This window comes from Arvicola amphibius, chromosome 5 (genome assembly GCF_903992535.2).
Source record: "Arvicola amphibius chromosome 5, mArvAmp1.2, whole genome shotgun sequence".
Lineage (NCBI taxonomy): Eukaryota > Metazoa > Chordata > Mammalia > Rodentia > Cricetidae > Arvicola > Arvicola amphibius.
The window spans coordinates 14,273,810-14,290,007 of NC_052051.1; the positions used below are offsets into that span (position 1 = coordinate 14,273,810).

Genomic DNA, 16,198 nt, shown 5'->3' on the forward strand with positions numbered 1-16,198 from the left:
TAGGGACATGGACTCTTAAAAAGATATATAACCATGAACAGAATCATTGAACCAAGTGCAAAGATGTACTTTTGTGGGCTGGTGGGACTGGAGGCACCAGTAGCTCAGGAATTTACCATGGTCTATTGAAAGAAGTATTTTCTGACATTTCTTAGGTTGCCAGTTTGAAATCCCACTAGGAATAGGGTCAAGAGGAGATTTAGGGTCCGTACAATGACTGTGAGAATTTCAGTGTTTTCTATGCAGTTTAAGAAATGTGTATGAACACACCAGTAACACAAGAAGGTCACTTCCTTTAATGGCGGAACTATTAAATCCAGCTTGTATATGGCAGAAGGAAGAGACTTCAAGGCTCAAAATTTGATGCAGAATGTTGTCTTTTTATTGGAAAGAAAGTGTTTTAATAAATGCTGGGGTTAGGAACCTCAGGGGAAAAAAAACAAGTATGAGAAAGAATCGAAAGCCATGATCTGTCTCTGGGACTTCACAAGCGTCTCCATCCTGAAGATATGACAGGCGTCATTAGGCAAGGTGACTCCTAGGGAAAAAGAGCACAACCTGGGAACTGTGCCAGTGGAGGGCAGAGGGGAAGGGGCCACCCATGTTTCTGTGACTTACTGATACTTTCAGCTCTAGTGAGTCACAAATAGGCACTCTTCTTTCTGATATGTCTCTTTGTTTCATTGAGAGGGAAATGGAAGCTAAATCTTAAACCCATCGTCTTTGAAAGAGATAAATGCATCCGAACAGGGGTGTGCAGAATGGGAAGAATATAATACTGTAACACTCTGTTCCACGATGAGCACAAAAAAGTCATGCCAAACGAAATTCTAACAATTAACAAGCTTGTATTACAACCCGACAAATGGACTTGTACATGTGGAACGGAGTAAGATTTGTTTTCCTTGTATTGTTGGCGTATACAAGGGGAATGGACTGAAAACACACTAAAGGTAGGAATTCAAGACTCAGTCAGAGCTCAGTACCTTTCGCTACTCTGCCAGGTGTTTTCCTCTCCATTCCTAAGGTCACATTGCACAGCTCCTCTGGCGTGCATCATGGGGACCAGTCCCATAGCCGCCCAGGAAGTACTCATGCACAACTTCGAAACCCTGGGGTGAGTGTCTCCCTCCCCTAGCTGTATCCTTACCTTTGTACTGACCCAGATCTCCAGCTGGTCCCATAGCCGCATCACTTGGCTACTTCTTGTCCAAACCGTTGCTTTTCCTTTCTCCGTGTGTAAGACCGTTCCATTTCCCCTGCGGACTCGCTGGCTCTGTCCCCGTCAGAGCCTTCCTCACCCACGCTGCTTTTTGCACTTTTTGACTTAAAGCTGCTCCATGAGCCTTCCTCACTGACGCTGCTCTTTGGATTTTTTGATTTAATGGAGCTCCACGAGCCTTCCTCGCTGAAGCCACTTTTTGGATTTTTTGATTTAAAGGAACTCCATGAGCTCTCACTTCGGCTGTATTCCTCATTGGCAGAACTTGATCCCCCACTGCTCCCGCCTACTTCAGAGCTTTCACTAGAATTCTCTTCAGACGCTTGTGAGAATTTTTCTGTGGAGAGAAAAGAATGTCTCACTCCCTATCTCTATCCTTCTGTATATTCTGGATTAGCTGTGCATCGGGACACTGTCGAGAGGCCCGTGCTTCTGCTCTGGTGATGGACCTGTGTTCAGATCTACCTTGTTGCTGCTTTGTTGTCTATGAAGTAATTGATCTTTTAGTCTAGGTAGAAGTTAGAATGATCTACTTGTCAAATCCCCTCACAGCTGATAATGGGGGTGCTTTTGTTACCTGGTGCCCCACATACCTCTGCAGCCCCTTAATACTGACATTTTGCTTGCCACCCATATCACTGATAGTCACGTAAAACGTATGGCTAAGACTCAAAAAAGACTCAGTCAGCATCAGGGATAGAAGCCCTGGGAGCACAGCATTCTGCAGAATCCAAGTGGATCCCTTTGAGAACATTTTTTTTTTTCAAATATCTTTCCCATAGAACAAACTTGTTACTCACCACGGGGTCTCCTTGCAGATGCTTCTGTCACCAGAGCCAGGAGCAATGTAAGGAGGAAGAAGCTGGTGAGATTCATCTTGCCAGGAAGGGCCTTGGCTAAGAGCTGAGCTGAGCTTCTCCTTTATATATTTCCTGACTAGCTTTGCCTGCAGATAGGAAAGGCAGTGACCTTTCTTATCTGTAAATGTCAGCTTCATTCTCTCTGCTCAGTAGGAATCTTGATGCGATTTCCTGCAAGGACACAACATCAGAGCATTCTCAGAAATCTTCCCTTATACTTTGAGAACATCATACAAAAATTTCTGTACTTCCCAAATATATTTCAATTCAGAGTGCGGAAGAGACTTCAGGCTGCAAAAAAATATGCAGGACTTAATCATGCCTTCATTGTCCAGAAATCAATGCCTTCTAAGACACCATCACTGAAATGCTTCATCATGGATAGAATTCTGAAGTTCTGTTGATTTCACATAAATCTTCACATACAACCATGTCTTCCAGGAGGAGGCTTTCATAACCGACCCAGCTTGCCTCTTTGGAGTTCTGTGGTTAAAGTGCATGGTGTCTTCAGCAATAGGGACTTACTTTCTGTCTCTTGAAAGCAACCATAGACAAAGCCAATAGTCTGTATCGTTTTGTGTCTCTTGGACTCCTCTGACCAACAAACTGAATGTGGATTTCAAATGTGGAGTTTTTGTTAGATAGTCTATGGCTCTTGGGGTCAGTCCAAGTAGCATACCTTCAGTTAGACTATATATGTATAGGTATACATATACACTTATGTGGCATTTTAGAGAAACAAGACATAATCTAATTGTGCATGGGTCTTTCAAACATATCAGTTTTTCCTTCATCCTTCCCTCTTGTATTGTACGTACTTCCTCCCCAGTAAAGTCTCCCTTTATTGTTCCCCCCTTTTATCCTTTGTATCCTCCCAGTCCTCACATTGCACATTCTGTGTTTTCTTGGTTGCTATGGTTACTCCAGGTTATATGCTCTCCCCTGAAGATTCAGAGCTAAGAGCCATAGATAAGAGAGATCATGTGGGATTCGTACTTCTAGGTCTGGGTTACCCAACTTGAAATAATATTTCTAGTTCCATCTATTTACCTGCAAATTTTATGGTTTCATTTTTCCTACAGGTGACTAGTATTGCATAGTGTATATGTATTAAAGTGTCCTTGTCCGTTTGCCTTTTGGATTGGGCTTTTGGATTGTTTTCGCTTCCTGTCTGTTGCAAATGGGCAGCAGTGAATACAGCTGAGCAAGCCATACCAGAACACGTTATGCAAGCTGTTAATGCAGCTGGAATGCCTATGAGCCACAACAGTGACCAGCATGGCAAGATAAACCTAATATCTTGGTGGTAACCAAAAGCTGTCTAACTGGATGTAAGGACCATTCAACAAGACGGAGATCACGCCTGGGACCATTCAACAAGACGGAAATCACTCCTGGGACCATTCAACAAGACGGAAATCACGCCTGGGACCATTCAACAAGACGGAAATCACGCCTGGGACCATTCAACAAGACGGAAATCATGCCTGTACTGGAAATCTAGTCAACACGGGCTAGTGAGGTAATGGATCTGAGAGGAGACCCTTCTGATGTCACTGAGACCCTTCTACTGTTGCTGGGCTAAACCAGCATCATTCCTAGCTGAATTCTGAATACTTATCCTATGCCCACAGATAATTGTAACTCTCATCCCTGTCTGAGATTCTCTTCGCAGCATATGGAGACCATTACGGAGAACCACAACTGGTAAGAACACAGAGAACAACGGACTGTGGGGTGCCCAATCCCAACAGACACATTGGCAACAGAATTCTACAACCAAGGCTGGCAAACATTGCTAAAGAGAGGCAGAAAGACTGTAAGGGCTAAGGACCAGGACAGGTGCTGTAAGACTGGGTCCCCTAGCGATGGCAGACAAACTTCTGCCATGACACTTCAACCACATGGCTGCTTAAACAAGACCTGATCAAGGAGAGCACAAACAGCTGTGTTGATGTGGGAGGGGGAGGCTGAGAGAGGGAGAATGAGTTTTCCCAGAGCTGAGTCCTTTAAGTAGTCACCCAGTACCAGATGGTTTGCTCTCAGCAGGTTGTATTTATGTATCTCTGCATTTGATCAATACAAATATATGTAACAATAACAGTTAAAGTAAAAGAAGCCATAAATTTTAGGAGTGGAGGAGGAATAGAAGGGGTTGGAGGGAGGAAAGAGAAGGAGAAATAACAAAATATTCAGTAGATAAGTTCATTAAGATACATAGACTTTTGATTAATTTTGGTGTGTGGTATTTTTACATTATTTCTTGTAATAAAGTTTATAAATTATATATATTCTTATGTATATTTCTTTTATTGAAAATAGACCTTTTTCTCCTATAATATATCCTTACTGTTTCTCCTTCCTCTTCTCCTCCCATTTCCTTCCTACCTCCCATCCTGTCCTGATCCACTCCCTTTCCACCTCTCATAAAAAAAAATAGACTTCTAGGGATAATAATAAAATATAATAAAATAAAACATAATAAATAAAACAAAAACTACCACATTGGAGTTGCTTAAAATATAAAGAGCCTAAGAGAAGACCCAAGAATCAGAGACGCAATTATTCTCACACTCAGAAATTCCATACCAGGCAGTTGTGGCGCATGCCCTTAATCACCCAGCACTTGGGAGGCAGAGGCAGGTGGATTTCCGAGTTTGGGGCCAGCCTGGTCTACATAGTGAGTTCCAAGACATCCAGGACTATACACATCGAGAAACCCTACCTCAAAAAAACCCTCAAAACACAAACAAACAAACAAAAAAAAACCCAACAACAATAATCCCCCCAAAACAAAACAAACCCCCACTAAACTGGAAGCCATAATATATAAGCAGAGGAGCAGTAGAAACCTGTGCAGGCCCTACACATGCTGCCCCATCTCTGTGAGTTGATAGACCAACTGTGTGAATAAGGCTTTGTGTCCTTGGTGTCCTTAGTCCCCTCTGGCTTTCACACTCTTTCCACCTCTTCTCCCGTGGAGTTGCCTGAGCCCTAAGGGGAGGAATGTGATGGAGATAATCCTGTTTAGGGCTAAGTGTTCCAAGGTCTCTCACTCTGTGAATAATGTCTGTCTGTGGGGTCTCTGTATTTGTTCTCATCTGCTGCAGGAGGAAGCATCTCTGATGATGGCTGACCAAAACATTAATCTATGAGTATAACAGAATGTCATTAGGAGTAACTTATTGCTCTGAGTTTTTCTTTGTTTGTTTGGATTTTTTTAGACTAGCAGTATTTGGGTTTACTCAAGGTCCCTGTGCTACCTAATCTCTGGTCCTTGGCCATTCAACTGTTGGGTATGTTTTGCATCTTGTGGAGTGGATATTAGTCAAATCAGGTTCTATGGATTGTAGGTTGGTTTTCATTGATTTAACAGCTCATATACACATAGAAGCAGATACATACTACATTTGTATTTCTGGGTCTGGGATACCACAGTCAGGAAGATTTTTCTAGTTCCATTCATTTAGCTGTTAACTTCCTGATGACATTTTGTTTTAATTGCTGAGTAATGGTCCGTTGTATAAATGTACACCATTCTCTTTATCCATTCTTTTGCTGAGGGATATCTAGGTAGTTTCCAGTGTTTGGCTACTAGGAAGAAAGCAACAGTGAACATGGTTGAGCAAGTTTCTCTGTGGTAGGATGGGATGAAGTGTCTTTTTTTTTTTTTTTTTGGTTTTTCGAGACAGGGTTTTGCTGTAGTTTCTAGAGCCTGTCCTGGATCTAGCTCTTGTAGACCAGGCTGGTCTCGAACTCAGAGATCCGCCTACCTCTGCCTCCCGAGTGCTGGGATTAAAGGCGTGCGCCACCACCGCCCGGCTGATGAAGTGTCTTTTAAGTATACACACAAATGGTATAGCTGGATTTTGAGGTAGATCTACTCACATCTTCCTGAAGAACTATCACACTAATTTCCGCAGTGGCTGTACAAGTTTACACTCCCACTAATAATTGATGAGTGTTCCCTAATTCTATACCCTTGCCAGCATGAGCTGCAACTAATGTTATTGATCTTAACCATTCTGACAGGTAAAAGACAAAATCTCAAAGTCATTTTGATTGGCATTCCCCTAATGGCATCTTTGTCAAATATTAAGTGGCTGAAGTTATGTGTACTTATGTTTGGATCCTCAATTTTGTTCCATTAGTCTCCATTTCTGTTTTTGTGCTGGTACTATATTGTTTTTTAGTACTCTGGCTCTGTAATATAGCTTAAGACCTGGAACTGTAATTCTTCTAGCATTGTTTTTTGGTTCAAGATTATTTGGGCCATCTGGGGTCTTTGTGGTTTCATTAATTTTATAATACTTGATCATTTCTAGACATTTTCGGGTAGAACCTTTGAAATCTCTAATGTATAGTATCATGTGTTCTACAAATAGGGATAGTTTGTGTCCCTTTGATTTCCTTCTCTTGCATTGTTGCTCCAGCTAATATTTCAAACACAATATTTTAGTTTGCCAATCACTTGGTAACTTTGGCTTTCAAGCATCCTCAAGTTCCCTTACTTCATTGTTTCAGGTTGACTTCTTCCTTTCAGCATGAAGACACAATGCCTATGATTTATTTTCCCCCAGATACCCATTTGCTTTTTATGTCATGGGTCTCATCATTATTATTACATTAATTTTCTATGTTGAGATTCTTTTTCCAAATTCCCTTGAATTCTGCTCTTAAAATATCATGCTAGTTAGTTTTGCATTTTTGATTTTTGTTTGCCTGTTATATTTTGCTTTCTTTTTTCCAATCTTAGTTCTCCTTTTTGCTGTCTGTGTCTTTGGCTCAGAGGACTGGACAAGGACTTTGTTCTTTGACCCATGAAAAAGATCAGCATCATCCTATCTGTTTATTACAAAACTCAGTAAGAACTGGTTCTTGGCATACAGTAAGTACTGAGCTCACCAGGCGCTGTGCTCAATGTTAGTTGCGCACTCTCTCAGTCTAATCTCCAAGGCCGGCTTAGGGCAATGGAAAAGGATTAGACAGATTCCTAGGGTACCACGTAGCTCTCCTATCTCAGATTTGATGATTGGTGCTTTTATCTATGTTCCTTCTTCAGCACAGGGAATGGATTTCTTTGTGACATTTCCTCACAGGCACTTCGTGTACTCGGCTCACACTCCACCTCCATTTACCCTACCATCTCTGTCTTAGGTATATGCACTCATACACACACGTGCACACACACATGCATGTGCGCACACATGCACACACAAGAGTTCCCATGTAAGAAAAAGCATATGGTATCTATTTTTATTACTCTGTTTTATTTCATTTAACATAATGACATCCAATTCAATTCTCTCTGTGTGTTCCTCTCTCTCTCTCTCTTATTACAAATGACATAATTTTATTCTCTTTATGATTGATTAAAACTAAATTATATATGGCCAATCATTTGTTGGTAGACATCTGGGCCTATTCCACACTTTTGCTATTGTAAATACGGCTGCAACACCAATGTGCATGTGTCTCTGTGGCAGGTATCCTGCCTTTGTGGACAATGCTGTCACCAGAAGGTATAGGTTATTAAATGAAAGTCTCAGTGCCAGGCATTGGATTCCTCGTTAAGAGTTATTGACTATAGTAGTATTTTGTTTTCCCCTAAGTCCATGGTCAATCTAGTATCAAGATTCTTAGCCATCCAAGCAGTGTTGGGGATGAGTTGCTTCTCATGGAGTGGGCCTTAAATCCAATCAGATAGTGGGTAGTTACTCCTACAACTTTTGTGCCACTATTGTACAGACTTATGATGCAGGCAGGACACCATTAAAGACTGAGGGGTTTGTAGTTATTTTAGTATTTACCTTTCTCCTCTGGTAGCATGCAGAGTACCTTCCAATACCAATAACTCTAGTAGTGTGGGTGAAAGTTTTTGGTAAGATTGCCATTTTTAGTATATTAATTCTACCTACCCAAGAGCATGGGAGATCTTTCCATTTTTTGGTGTCTTCTTCAATTTCTTTCTTCAAAGATTTAAAGTTTTTTTCATACCAGTCTTTCACTTGTTTGGTAGAGTTACTCCAAGATCTTTTATTTTATTTGTGGCTATTGTGAAGAGTGATGTTATTCTGGTTTCTTTCTCAGCCCATTTAACATCTGTGTAAAGGAAAGCTACTAATTTTTGTGTTAATCTTGTATCCTGCTACATTACTGAAGGTGTTTATAAGTTGTAGAAGTTTATTGGTAGAGTTTTTGGGGTCACTTATGTAAACTATCATATCATTAACAAATAGTGAGAGTTTGATTTCTTTTCTGATTTGTATCTGCTTGATCTTCTTTTGTTGTCTTATTGCTCTAGCTAGAACCTCAAGTACTATATTGAATAGATACGGAGAGAGTGGACCACCTTGTCTTGTTTCTGATTTCAGTGGGATTGCTTTGAGATCCTCTCCATTTAGTTTGATGTACGGCTTGCTGTATACTGCCTTTATTATGTTCAGGTATATTGCTTGCATTCCTGATCTATCCAAGACCCTTATCATGAAGGATGTTTATTTTTTAGCATCTAATGAGATAATCTTTTTTTTTCAATTTGTTTATATGTGGATTACATTGACAGATTTTTGTATGTTGAACCATCTCTGCATCTCTGGGATGAAGCTGACTTGATCATAGTATATGATTTTTCTGATGTATTCTTAGATTTGGTTTTCCAGTATTTTATTGAGTATTTTTGCATCAATGCTCATGAGCGAAATTGGTTTGTAATTCTCTTTTTTTAGTAATGTATTTGTGTGGTTTAGGTATCAGGGTAATTACATCCTCAGAAAAAAAAGTTTGGCAATGTTCCTTCTGTTTCTATTGTGTGGAACAATTTGAGGAGGATTGATATTATTTCTTCTATGAAAATCTTGTAGAATTCTGTGCTGAAACCTTCTGGTCCTGGGTTGGTTTTTTTTTTTTTTCTTTTTTTTTTTTTTTGTTAGGATACTTTTGATGAGTGTTTCTATTTCTTTAGCAGTTATAGGTCTATTTATATTTATATTTATATATAGCCTATCTGATCTTGATTTAATTTTGGTAAATGATATTTATCCAGAAAATTGTCCATTTCCTTTAAGTTTTCCAATTTTGTGGAGTAGAGGTTTTTGAAATATGATCTGATGATTTTCTGGATTTCCTCCATGTCTGTTGATATATGCCCCTTTCATTTCTGATTTTGCTAATTTGGATGTTCTCTCTGCTTTTTGATTAGTTTGGATAAAAGTTTGTCTATTTGGTTAATTTTTTTGAAGAACCAACTCTTTGTCTCATTGATGCTTTGTATTGTTTTCTTTGTTTCTTTTTTGTTAATTTTAGCTCTCAATTTGATTATTTCCTGCACCTACTTTTTCTGTTGTTTAGTGCTCTAGCTAAGACTTCAAGTACTATATTGAATAGGTTTGGAGAGAGTGGATGACCTTGTCTTATTCCTGACTTTAGTGGAATTGCTTTGAGGGTTTGGGAAGGGTTTTGTTTCTATCTTTTCAGGTGAATAAAGGTATCCAGCTCAGGAATCTGGAGATCACTGGACAAATTATACATCTAAAGAAAAAAAAGGATAAATCATCCAGAAAAAAATTGTCTCAAGAAAAAGAGTAAATTGGCCTATTGGTACATCACATTTCCAACAGAAAAATTTCATAAATCTTCACAAATGTTTATTTCTGCTGTTCTCTAAAGATATATAATGCAAATAGTTTTTTTATAATCCCACTCAAATTAAAACTCAAAGATGGCTTTGGAGTTGGAGTGTGGTTCTCTCCTTCTCTAACATGATTATTAAAGTAAAATCCAAAATCTCTGTCTCATGTCAGAAGAGCCACTTGATATGGAACAAAAGAAAAACAAATATTTAAGGACTATTATATTGCCACTAATTGCATAATCCTTTGGTTTTATATTGACTCTTCAACAGTTTTTCTTAAGGTATAAGATTTATTTTTTCTTTTCTTTTTTTATTAAGAATTTTTAAAAATAGAATTTTCTTATTTTACATAGCTATCCCTTCCTCCTGCCCAACCCCCACCCTACTTACCATTCCTCAGAAAGGGTAAGTCTTTCCATGGGGAATCAACAACGTCTGACACCTGAAGGCAAAACCAAGGTCCTTCCCCCTAGATCTAAGCTAAGCAAAGTATCCCTCCAAAGAGAATGTGTTTCTAGATGCCAGTTCAAGCACTAGGGATGAATCCTGGTCCCACTTCCAGTGGTCCCATAGACTGCCCAAGCCTCACAACTGTCCCCCAAATTCAGTAAGCCTAGTTTGGTGCTATGCAGGTTCTCCCTCTATCAGTCCAGAGTCAGTGAGCTCTCACTAGCTCAGGTCAGCTGTTTTTGTGGGTATCACCGTCATGATCTTAACCCCTTTGTTCATATTATCACTCCTCCCTCTCTTGGAGTGGTCTCTGGTAGCTTGTCCCAGTGCTTCACTATAGAGCTCTGCATCTGCTTCCATTAGTTGCTGGATGAAGGTTCTATGATGACAATTAAGGTAGTCATCAGTCTGATTAAAGGGGAAGGCCAGTTTAGGGATCCTCTCCACTGTTGCTTAGAGTCTTAGCTGGGGTCGTCCTCCTGGATTCCTGGGAATTTCCCTAGTGTCATAGTTCTTATGAGCCTTTTAATGGCCTCCTCATTAATCTACACACCTATGAACACCTGATTTCTGAGAAAGAAGCTAAAATTATACAATGGAAAAAGAAAGCATCTTCAATGAATGATGCTGGCATAACTGGGTGTTAACATGTAGAAGAAAGCAAATAGATCCATATCTATCCCCATGCACAAAACTCAAGTACAAATGGATCAAATACCTCAACATAAATCCAGCTATACTGAATCTTACTGAAGAGAAAGTGAGAAAGAGCCTTGAATGCATGGGTACAGGAGACTACTTTCTAAATATAACACCAGTAGCACAGACACTGAGAGCAGCAATTAATAAATGGGACCTCCTGAAACTGAAAAGCTTCTATAAGGCAAAGGAGACAGTCACTAAGACAAAACGGCAGCCTACAGAATGGAAAAGATTTTTACTAGTCCCACATTGGACTGATCTTCAAAATATGTAAAGAACTCAAGAAACTAGACATCAAATTATCAAATAATCCAATCCAAAATGAGGTAGAGATCTAAACAAAGAATTCTCAACAGAAGAATTGCAAATGGCCGAAAGACACTTAAGGAATTGTTCACCATCCTTAGTGAAGAGAAAATCAAATACCATCTTAAACCACTCAGAGGGGGCTGGAGAGATGGCTCAATGGTTAAGAGCATTGCCTGCTCTTCCAAAGGTCCTGAGTTCAATTCCCAGCAACCACATGGTGGCTCACAACCATCTGTAATGAGGTCTGGTGCCCTCTTCTGGCCTGCAGGCACACACGCAGACAGAATGTTGTATACAAAATAAATAAAACAAATAAATATTAAAAAAAAAAACCCACTCAGAATGGCTAAGATCAAAAACACCAATGATAGCTTATGATGGAGAGGATGCAGAGTAAGGGGAACACTCCTCCATTGCTGGTAGGAGTGCAAACTTGTACAACCACTCTGGAAATCAATGTGGTGACTTCTCAGAAAATTGGGAATCAATCTACCTCAAGATCCAGTAATACCACTCTTGGGCATATATCCAAAGAATGCACACTCGTACCACAAGGACATTTGCCCTATTGTGTTCATAGCAGCATTACTCATAATAGCCAGAACCTGGAAAAAACCTATATGCCCCTTAACTGAAGAATGGATTTAAAAAATGTGGTACATTTACGCAATGGAGTACTACTCAGAAGTAAAAAACAATGATATCTTGAAATTTGCAGGCAAATTGATGGAACTAGATAGAAAAAGCCATCCTGAGTGAGGTAACCCATACCCAGAAAGAAAAACATGGTATGTACTCACTCATACATAGATATTAAATGTAAAGCAAAGGATAATCAGCCTATAGTTCACAATCCCTGAGAAGCTAAATAAGAAGGAGAACCCTAAGAGAGACATATATGGATCCCCCTGGGAAGGGGAAACAGACAAGATCTCCTGAGAAAATTGGGAGTGTGTGGGGGAGATGGAAGGGTGGAAGGGGAGGGGAGGGAAGAAGGGAAGGGAGGAAGAGAATATGAGGGAACAAGATGCCCAGGAAGGGGGGAAGGATAGAAGGGGGAAAGTATATGACGTATAAGATTAGTATAGATATGTTTATTTACATATATATATTAAACTTTTGTTATGATATTAACCTGTATGACCATACAGAGTATGAAGTAATTCTACAAAAAGGTTTCATCTACCTTCTGAAATCCCACTATTAAATCCTGAGGAGGTTGAAAATTGTGTTCTATGTGCACACAGGGTGACTGGAGAATGCATTGCTTTTTTTAAAATGTTGCATTTCTAGACAGAGATCTGCATATATGCCTGTGACTGCTATTATCCATAATTGGAATAGTCACTTAGAGGTATGCCTTCCAAACCCATAATCTTGAAGGAACCAAAGGCTTTAAACAGGCAAGAGCAAAGGATGTGTCAGCAGGAGTCTCAATGGGTACAAGCACCTGTTCTTTAAAGCCCATGACCTAAGTTCAATCACTTTACCCCACAAAAATGAAAAAGAAATCAGTTCCCCAAAGTTATCTTCTGAACTTCGTAAGCATACCTGGCAGGCAAGAACATGCACACACACACACACATACACACACACACACACACACACACACACACACACGTAATCATAGCATATAAACATATTAAAAGCAACTGATGCCGAAATAATGTCTTTATTGGGAAACATGTGTCTGCTATTATCTGTAATGCTACAAGAATGTTCTGACACTTCAATTTGGAACTGTCATTTGAAAGGATGCTATCCAAGCCCCCAAACTATTAGGAAATGGAGATTTCAATACTCAAAAGCAAATGATGTCAGATAGGATCTCTTTATTAGAGAGCATTGGTGTCAGTATACGCCCAGGTTAGAAAGCCTCGGGAGCAGCAGTGTGAGCGGATCAAGAGCATCTAGGACGGCAGGGGAGTCGGCATCTTGAAGACGTCACAGTCCACACAGGACAGGCGACTCCTATGGAGAGAGGGCATAGATGCTGATGCACAAGAGTGAAAACCAGCAGACAGGAAGCGAGTGGGGCCAGGTCGCTTGTCTGCTTGGACCAAATTATGGCCATTTGGAGCACTAGCCACGACTGGTTACTGGACCCACAGTTCTATGCTTTCCTTTTCTTCACACGAAGTGCCCTTGATGCAAACATGTAGGTGAGATCCTTTTCCTCCCCGGAATGCAGATTTCTCTCCCGATAGAGCAAACATCCCCTGGAACTGATTCCTCACCACCCTAGTGCCTCCCTTTTCACAGTTCCCGCATCACAAACAGGGATGGTTCTTAGGACTCCTTTGCCTCCTTTATTCACAAAGATGAAGCAAAACCCTGTGAACCAAAATCTGTGGTGTCTACGGGATAAGGGAACCTCATATGGGACGGAAGAACACTAATTGGTATGTAAAACTAAAGCACTCATGCTTTGTAACAATGTAGCAAGAAACTGAGCCATATCCATCAAAAGCATAAGAAGTTACAAAAATACATCTTAATTTACATAATCTTATAAGTGCTACGTGTTCAAAGCAGAATGGCTACACGTGTGCAAAGTAAGTGTAGAAAAGACTCACTAAGAAGAGGAATTTGAGACACACTGAGAGCTCAGGTAGCTTGCTCAGCCTCTGCCGGGTGCTTGCTTCACAGAGAATGGAGCCCAGCTCCACACACTTTGCTGTCAGCACATCCATTGCTGTAGCTTCACTACCAACCTCACGCTGGGCCAGGCAGTCCGCCGTGTACACCTACAAACACTGGGCTAGATAGCGCTCCCGCCTGCTGAGACACTCACCTCTAATGTGTCCTGGCCTTGACTGATAAGGAATGTGTTACTCTGTGAAGGCATCTTCATATAGGATTAACTCTCCGTTTGGACAGTAGCACGTCTGTTGAGGTTGGTGGAAAGGCTTTGTGTGATGAATTCCACCCTGCAGTTGCCCTTGAAACTGCACAAAATACCCATCATAGCCTTGGAAGTGCTGTCTGAAGTGCGGAAAGAACTCTGCTGTTTTCCTGGCCCAGCCAAGCTTGCGTCTGAGCCTGTGAACCGTTTTTTGCTGCTGATGCACCTGGGCCTGGTCTTCATCCAGAGCATGTGCTTTGCCCTTGATTTGCTGAGGAAAGGCTTCCTGGAGAGTTTGTGATGCCTGGGAGGATTTCAGAGGGGCTCTGTGGGATGTCAGCTTGATTTGTGATTTCACCTGGCCTAGGGTCTTTAGCTGGCCTGTTTGGGACTTCACCTGGGCTCCGTGGGATTTTAGTTGTGTTTGAGATTTTAGTTGTGTTTGGGATTTTAGTTGTGTTTGGGATTTTAGTTGTGTTTGGGATTTTAGTTGTGACTGGGATTGAAGTTGGGATTTTTGTTGGCTAATCTCGTCTTCTTCATCACAAACTATGTCTTCGCTTACACCTGTCTGTTCCTGTGAACTCTGAGTCTCTCCCAGGTCAGCATCAGCATCCTGGCCATATGCACGGTGCTTTGTTTGCTCAAAACCGCTTTCTTCAGCTCCATCCTCCTGTGCTCTTCTGGACCCATACTGGAAATGGTCTTTCTGGATAAACACAACTGGGAATGTTTTTACTAGAAACTGTCCTTTTGTCTCACCTGGTAATTGATAAAAAAAAATGTTTGGGTTACCCTGTCTGTACTGCCCCTTCTAGTTTTATCCCAGGATATCCCCCGTCAACCCACTGAGTTACCCACAAGGCAAGTGGATTTGGGTGGACAACAGTCGGCATCCATCAAGATCACCCTGTGGAGGGTTCTTCTCCCTGCCAGAGCACCCTTGTGGACATTCTCCCTGGTGCCTTCCTGCTAGGCGACTCCCTGCACTCACCATAGATTCCTATCCCAGCTGCTTGCTTCTCCAGAAGGAGGAGCAGAGAAAGGCTGAAGAAGACGGACTTCATCTCACCAGGAGGGGCCTTCACTGAGAGCTCAGTTGACCATTGCTTTATATGTTGCCTGCTGGGTGCATAGATGTGGCTGGAGTCACAAAAGGCCATACCCGTTCCCACTTATCTGGCATGCGGCCTCTGCCCTCTTCTCAGTAGGAGATATTGTCGATATTCCTAGAGACCATAGACACGTGATGTCGGAGTCTTTGCCTAACCCCACACGTCCCAGAAAATCTTGATTGCCACTTTAAGATCATCACATGATGTTTCCAGAAGGAATTCCAGGCAGAGATCACAAGAGTGACCTGGGCCTGCCCAAGCTTTGGTGGTTCGAGTGTGGGGCTTTGTCCACAGTGCACTTTGTTTCCTGCTGTATCGCAAACATGATGTGCACTTTTGCTTCTTTCTGGATGACAAGAACACAGATCTGTTTTTTTTTTTCTCAAAAGGTCTATTCATATACGTAAAAAAAAAAATCACACAGGAAAGAAGGCAAATGTAAGGATTCCAAAGAAAAATCAGTAATAACTGAGAAACAGCTGCACAAAAGTAACTCTAAAATGCCTAACCTTACTACTGACTTGTATGGAAACCCTCCAGTGCTTCTTTTCCTTAGTAGTTCTGATGAGAGCCCATGAGGACATATGGCGGGCCATCACCTGCAGAATGGGAGCAGCAGAGACAAGTGCAGGAGTGCTCTGTGCTCCATGGAGCAGGCATTGGGGCTGCATCTCAAGAATGAGGGGATCTGCAGAGGGCTTTTCAAGTGTGGGAGAAATGTACTGTGTTTGACTGGAAACAGGAATTCACTGTGTTTGACTGGAGACAGGAATTCACTGTGTTTGACTGGAGACAGGAATTCACTGTGTTTGACTGGAGACAGGAATTCACTGTGTTTGACTGGAAACAGGAATTCACTGTGTTTGACTGGAAACAGGAATTCACTGTGTTTGACTGGAGACAGGAATTCACTGTGTTTGACTGGAGACAGGAATGACTGTGTTTGACTGGAGACAGGAATTCACTGTGTTTGACTGGAAACAGGAATTCACTGTGTTTGACTGGAGACAGGAATTCACTGTGTTTGACTGGAGACAGGAATGACTGTGTTTGACTGGAGAC

The 16,198-nt window shown here is 41.2% G+C and overlaps 2 protein-coding genes across 2 annotated transcripts; both read right to left on the reverse strand.

Annotated features, from left to right (window-relative positions):
• Window positions 1–1,191: 1,191 nt before the first annotated feature.
• On the reverse strand, window positions 1,192–2,098 carry LOC119814040 (seminal vesicle secretory protein 6-like). Its single transcript, XM_038329289.1, has 3 exons — window positions 2,023–2,098; window positions 1,512–1,559; window positions 1,192–1,379 (listed from the first exon to the last, which is right to left on the reverse strand). Exons 1-3 carry the CDS (start codon window positions 2,096–2,098, stop codon window positions 1,192–1,194), a joined length of 312 nt encoding a protein of 103 aa, XP_038185217.1.
• Window positions 2,099–14,007: 11,909 nt separating this feature from the next.
• LOC119814034 (seminal vesicle secretory protein 3A-like) lies at window positions 14,008–15,088 on the reverse strand. Its single transcript, XM_038329284.1, has 2 exons — window positions 15,016–15,088; window positions 14,008–14,783 (listed from the first exon to the last, which is right to left on the reverse strand). Exons 1-2 carry the CDS (start codon window positions 15,086–15,088, stop codon window positions 14,008–14,010), a joined length of 849 nt encoding a protein of 282 aa, XP_038185212.1.
• Between the last annotated feature and the right edge of the window lie 1,110 nt (window positions 15,089–16,198).

What these genes read in the sequence shown, in the direction of transcription:
- LOC119814040 (XM_038329289.1), bottom strand. Translation starts at nt 2,098, where the DNA reads ATGAATCTCACCAGCTTCTTCCTCCTTACATTGCTCCTGGCTCTGGTG. An exon ending in ATCTGCAAGGAGACCCCGTG is followed by an intron (nt 1,560 to 2,022) that starts GTGAGTAACAAG and finishes TTCTCTCCACAG; the next exon opens with AAAAATTCTCACAAGCGTCT. An exon ending in TTCTAGTGAAAGCTCTGAAG is followed by an intron (nt 1,380 to 1,511) that starts TAGGCGGGAGCA and finishes GCTCCATTAAAT; the next exon opens with CAAAAAATCCAAAGAGCAGC.
- LOC119814034 (XM_038329284.1), bottom strand. Translation starts at nt 15,088, where the DNA reads ATGAAGTCCGTCTTCTTCAGCCTTTCTCTGCTCCTCCTTCTGGAGAAG. An exon ending in AGCTGGGATAGGAATCTATG is followed by an intron (nt 14,784 to 15,015) that starts GTGAGTGCAGGG and finishes ATCAATTACCAG; the next exon opens with GTGAGACAAAAGGACAGTTT.